Source organism: Podarcis bocagei, assembly GCF_964188305.1.
Source record: "Podarcis bocagei genome assembly, chromosome: W".
Lineage (NCBI taxonomy): Eukaryota > Metazoa > Chordata > Lepidosauria > Squamata > Lacertidae > Podarcis > Podarcis bocagei.
The window spans coordinates 18,916,805-18,922,933 of NC_138131.1; the positions used below are offsets into that span (position 1 = coordinate 18,916,805).

The 6,129-nt window shown below is 45.1% G+C and overlaps 1 protein-coding gene across 2 annotated transcripts in view; it reads left to right on the forward strand.

The window, feature by feature from the left end:
• The window catches only part of LOC308577839 (large ribosomal subunit protein eL8-like), a 42,026-nt gene extending 38,269 nt beyond the window's left edge, over window positions 1-3,757 (forward strand). For both annotated transcript variants that reach the window (XM_081178236.1, XM_081178237.1), the window contains exons 6-8: window positions 2,144-2,274; window positions 2,934-3,003; window positions 3,595-3,757. In XM_081178236.1, the coding sequence (XP_081034362.1) occupies window positions 2,144-2,274; window positions 2,934-3,003; window positions 3,595-3,699 (306 nt within the window). In that variant the 3' untranslated portion in view covers window positions 3,700-3,757. The remainder of the gene's footprint in view (window positions 1-2,143; window positions 2,275-2,933; window positions 3,004-3,594) is intronic.
• The last annotated feature ends 2,372 nt before the right edge of the window (window positions 3,758-6,129 follow it).

Below are 6,129 nucleotides of genomic sequence, written 5' to 3' on the forward strand. Positions count from 1 at the left end.
TCTCCCGGCTGGGGAGCTGAAGCGCGGCTATGGCAGGAGCCTCTACAGCCCCATGTCACCTCTCCAGCCGGGAGAGCGCGCGCGGGGCTCAAGAAGCCCCCCGCGACCCTGTCCTGGCTGGAGAGGTGACGCGAAGCTTTAGAGGCTCCTGCCATAGCCGCGCGTCACCTCTCCAGCCGGGAGAGCGCTCGCGGGGCTAAAGCAACCCCCGCGACCCTCTCCTGGCTGGAGAGGTGATGCTTGGCTATGGCAGGAGCCTCTCCGCTGCGCCTTTCCGCTGCTCCCTGACCTGCTCTTTGGGGCTGGTGGTGGGCTTCCCCCCCCCCCAGCCCCAAAGAGCAGGTCGAAAGGAACCTGAAGCCTGGAGAGCGAGAGGGGTCAGTGCACACCGACCCCTCTCGCTCTCCAGGCTTCCAAGGTAGCCGCCTGAACGCACCTTAAACGACACCTTGTTTTAAAGCAGGAAAACAAGAGGGGGAAAGTTCTCCCCCTCTCTGTGCAGCGCCTCCTGCCGCTTCACTGAAGGGGCGCTGGGCAGAGAGGGGGAGATTTTTTCCCCCTTGTTCTCCCCCCTCTAAAACAAAGTGCGTCCTATTGTCCGGTGCGTCCAATGGTGCGAAAAATACGGTAATTAAATTAAACAAATTCCCCCACCCAACTAAACACCCACCCCACCCCACACACCCGAGGCCTCCCTGGAGCCCCATAAGCTGCGGAGGTGAGTATGGGGCCCGCCCCCAGGCCCAAGGTGGAAAAGGGCTTCAAGGGGGAGCGGTCCTCCCCACAAGCTCACGGCAGAGCGGCAGCAGCAATGTCCCGAGGCCTCCTTGGAGCCTTATATGCTGTTGTGTATGGGGCCCGCCCCCAGGCCCAAGGTGGAGAAAGGTCTTCAGGGGGGACCGGTCCTCCCCAAGACTCACTGGCAAAGCAACAGCAGCAATGTCCCGAGGCCTCCTTGGAGCCTTATATGCTGAGGTGAAGTATGGGGCCCGCCCCCAGGCCCAAGGTGGAGAATGGGCTTGCAGGGGGAGCGGTCCTCCTCACAAACTCACGGCAGAGCGGCAGCATGTAGGCCACTTCCCCTTTTTGCCAAGCGGTTTGAGCAACGAAGCTTCTATTGGTGATGACCACCAGGGTGCTTTTTGTTCTAATAGGTCTTTTTTATCTCTCCCACACCCTCATTAATGATCTCCTGATTATATGATTATAAAATCCTTTGTGGACTTTCCGTTTCCCATACCATAAATATGCATGCCATCCAAATCTGTTATCATGGCCTTCCAAATGTAGTGCTTCTTCCTTTTCCAGTTTTATCCAGTCCCTAATCCACACCAAACACGCAGCATCATAGTACAGTTTAAAGTCTGGCAGGGCAAACCCGCCTCTTTCTTTTATATTTGTAAGTGTCTTATGTTTAATCCTTGGCCTTTTGCGCCCTCCCCCCCAGACAAACTTGGAAATATCCTTCTGCCATTTGACTCTTTATAGAGCAGGGTATGGCTTTTGCAATGGTGCTTGAATTTCTTCACCTGACTGTTGGCTATTTGCAGATTAGTTGCGCTGCAGAAGGCGTGCTGGGGAGACCACACATTACAAGGAATGCAAAATAAATTTTGCTAGGTTTTAATAACAAAATCAAAAACTCCTTTTACATTAATTATAATATATCAGTAAGCATGAACCAACCAACAACCCATCCACCAGGGTGCTGAGAGAGCTAGGTGCTGCTCTTTATATACTATACCCAACAGCTTAATTAACATAACTTAACAGCACCTGCTATACTGCTTCACAGCTGTAAAACTAGGTCACATTATTTGCTCTGGCCCTTAAAGAAATACACATCTTGTGGAACAATAATGAACCTTCAAATTTAAAGAGACCATTCAACACTGACCCCTATCTGTGAAGAGCAAAATCATACGAGCTTTTTAACCCTGAGCAATTGCCAGAGCCCTTGTTGTAAAGCAGGGATGGGGACAGCCCTGTTGTTAGACTCCTGCTCCCATCATCCCTAACCACTGGGGATTATGGGAGTTAGGAGTCCAGTAAAGTCTGGAGGGCCACAGTTCCTAATTCCTACTGTATTAAAAACTGAACGACCGCCAGCTTTAAAGCATTTCTTCTCCCCTCTCTGATCCAGCTGGTAGTTTTCTTGCCTGCCTTGTGCAGAAAAATGGGAGTGCCCTATTGCATCATCAAAGGCAAGGCAAGGCTGGGCTGCCTTGTCCACCGAAAGACCTGTACCTGTGTTGCCTTCACTCAGGTTAATCCGTAAGTAGCCCTGAAAACATTTTTCACCTATTTTCTAATTCAAATGAAGAAACCGAAGAGGCTGGTATGGTTTGGGGCAGTTATACCTTTAACCGCAAGCTAAACAGCTGTTAAAGCTGCAGCCTTTCCTCCTTCCACATCTGGAAATGCTAAGTTCACGTGCCAGCTGAGCAGTTGGTTCCCATATTGGTAACTACTGCATGACCCCAGGCCTGCAGGGCATTGACTGCATGTAAAGCTTAAAAGTTGGCATTATTGCTGCTAGCTTAGTGTGGCATCAAACTGTGTTTTTACTTAGAGGTTCACCCTAAAGTGGACCATAATGGGTGTTACGTTCAAACCATTGGATTGAGTCTTACTCTGAGCCAACCCATTGAAAATAATGGACATGCCTAACTTGAAGCCACTAATTTCAGTGTGTCTACTCTGAGTAGGACTAAATTGGATGCAACCCTTAGAAATTAAGGGACTTGTTAGTCATTTATAGGGGTCTGCTTTGTGTCTAATGTCATTGAATGAACACAACTGCTGAAGCTAAATGAACTTTTAAGAGAACGTTGCCCTGAAAAGTGGCACTTAAAGCAGTATTTCAAATTGTAATCTACTTGGAGAACTCAAACTCAATTGCTGGCTTGTTGAATCTGTCTTCTCCTTTGCAGCGAGGACAAGGGAGTTCTAGCTAAACTCGTGGAAGCTGTCAAGACCAACTACAATGAGAGATATGATGAGGTAAGATTGTGCCTATAGGATCTGTGGGTATATTGACTAATTTGTCAGCTTTTGGAAAGTGCCCCCCTCCCTTGCAGTGGCATGACCACTGTCCAGCTTGCTGAAATCAGGAATGGCTTGCTAGCAGCCTCCAATATGAAAATTCATTCCAGCCCTGTGTAGAGAATTCCCTCATGTAGCAGAAATAATGTGAGTGAACAGCAGTATCATGTTGACCCACTGAGCTGGTAGCATCTAAAAATATTTTGGACAAGATAACAGGATTGAGAATCTAAAAATGCCCACAGGAGAAAAGAAAAGGACTTGAGCCACCATTGAGTTACACAGCCTGTTAGCAATATTCCAGAGTCTGTGTCTATAGTACTACAATGTTTGGAACTGTTACTACTTGTTAGAGCACAGCTGTAATGTATGAAGTGGAGTTGATTTGAGTATTCCAGTAGTTTTTGCATCTAATTTGTACTTAAAAGCCGACACTCAGGTTATTGCTGTGAATGTTAAATCCTCAAAAAAATTATACCATTTAATCTAAATTTTAATTGTAAGTTTTGTAAGTCACTTTGACATGTGAGCAATCTTTTTTCCTTCCAGATTCGTCGTCACTGGGGCGGCAATCTTCTGGGGCCGAAATCAGTTGCCCGCATTGCTAAGCTTGAAAAAGCCAAGGCTAAAGAACTGGCCACTAAACTTGGATAGATGTATCCGATTTGCCTCAAGAAGTTATTCCCATAAAAATAAAATACTGCAAACAAAATGTGTTCCAGTTTTCTGTAAGTTTTTAGTGATTAGAGTGTGGTGTTCTGTCAGTTATGTCTTATGGTAGCCTTGTCTAGTAAAGGGGGATTCCATAGCACCTAAGAAGAAATTATTCCAGCGTTCCTTTCTCCATTTTCCGTCCCAAGTGGAGAGAATTTAAGATTTGCACCAGTAATGAGCACCCTGGAAGCTTATCTCTGCAGGTGTGAAAGCTCAAACAATACCTCCATGGAGCTTTGGCCAATGTTAGCTGCAAGTATATTGGGTTCTAGAACATTTCATAAGCTGCCTTGACAAGACAACAGAAATCAATCAGCTCACAGGGGAAGAGTGCAATTGAAATACCCCGCAACTATGAACTTCAGAAGTTTACAGTACTTCTTTTTGATAGGGACTTGGTGTCATTATTGTTGCCAAGAAGAAACAAAGCTGTATATGCGACATGATTTATTTACTACTTCATTACATGGAACTTTGCATCATATTGTATCAGCAACATGCTGATTTGCACAAACACTAATACTCTTTAATCCTGATTTCCTTCATGTCATTTCTGATTAAATAGCATTAAACAACCCAAGATAAGCACTACAATTTGAAAGACTTTCACCTTCCCTGTTAAGGCCCCCATCATCCCAATTCCTCCCTTAACCATGCCTACCCAGAAGTGAGTCCTACTGAATTCAGTGGGGCTTACTCCCAGGTCAGTCGGGTAACACTGCAGCTCTAATATATTGTAGCCAACTTTCAGCAGAACACTAGAGTCTTCCTTGCTTGGGTCTGCTTGCTCTGGTCACTGAAGTGCTGCAATCAAGTCAGAAGGCCTGTTCCTCTGTATAAAGTAGTGAGCTCTGAGACTGGCTGCAGCTCCTGTGAGCATTTTGAGGCCAAGCTTGCACCAAGGAGTTGTAAGTCTTCAAGGTGAACCTTCTGAATGAATTTCTTGTACCACATGTAGGAGGTAGCTGCACACAAACCATACCTGCAAAGAAGGGAGAAAGCTAGTGTTAAGACACAAGGTTAACCTGTGAAGGGCACACAATTTTAGGATCAGTAATGTATGCAAAGGGTTGCCATATATTGAGTACAAAAAGGACAGCGACCTGGGGAAAGGGTCGTGCGGGGCCACAGCCACAAAGTTCAGGCTGGCGGCAGCCAGGGAATGCAGAGTGCCTTTACGTTTCTCCTGGCTCAGGCTGGCAGCGGCCACTGTGTGCAGAGCAGCCCAAGTCAGGCAAAATACTGTATTTTTCGTTCTATAAGACGCACCTAGTTTTTAGAGGAGGAAAACAAGAAAAAAAATATTCTGAATCAAATGTTGAAGAGGCTTTGCGCGGCTATTGCTGAAGCCAGAACAGCAAGAGGGATTCCTGTGCAGCAATCCTGCTTGCTGTTCTGGCTTCCGGGATAGCTTCGCAGCCTGCATTCGCTCCATAAGACGCACACGCATTTCCTCTTTTTAGGAGGGATAAAGTGCATCTTATAGAGGGGGAAATACGGTAAATACTGTCCCCCCAACACAGACATTTCCTTTAAAATTTATAAGTACCCTTGGATGGGCCTGTTGGGCCCAAAAGAACATGTCTGGGACTTATCAGACATGGCAACCCTACCCAAGGGTCATCCAGTGTAACCCCTGCAGTGCATCATTGCTTTTATTTGGCACATTGATTTGGCTATTTAATCAATCATTTCCCAAAAATTCAAAAGTGAGAATCGGAGTCATGGAAACTGCAAAATATACATCAGTGCATTTAACTTATTTTGATGGTGGCCTTGATGAGAATCAGGTTATTTATTTATTTATTTATTTATTTAGATTTTTCATCATAAATTTAATTTAAAATAGAGAAATAATACATAACAGAAAAGAAACATTAAATCATTACACTGGTCAACAACAAATTTGTTGTCTGCGTTTTTTCAGCTGATTTAGGACGAACCTGATGCGCTGAAATCCAAAAATCACATTGGTTTTGCTCAATCAGGTCAAGTTTCTGAGTTATGGCCACATGCCTTTTTTTTACATTTTTGTTCACATGTACGCTTGTGTGGAGCATTTTAGAAGAAGTTGGTGTGGGTAAAATGCCATGTCGAATAATTGTTTTGATTGGAAATGATTATTTTAATGACAAGAAGTATTCAGGTCTGATAGTTCTGGGTGATTATGTCGAAAAGGAATCAGTTTGAAGTCATAAAACCTCAAAATCTTCCATAAATTGGTGTGGCAAAGCATAAAGTTGGGGGATCAAAACCCATGACTCACTCGAGTACACTGAAGGAGAACTATGAAGAGGTGAAGTATGTGCTGGAGAAAATTGGTTATGATCAGCATAAGTGGTTTATTTGTGTTGACCTGAAGATGGTGAA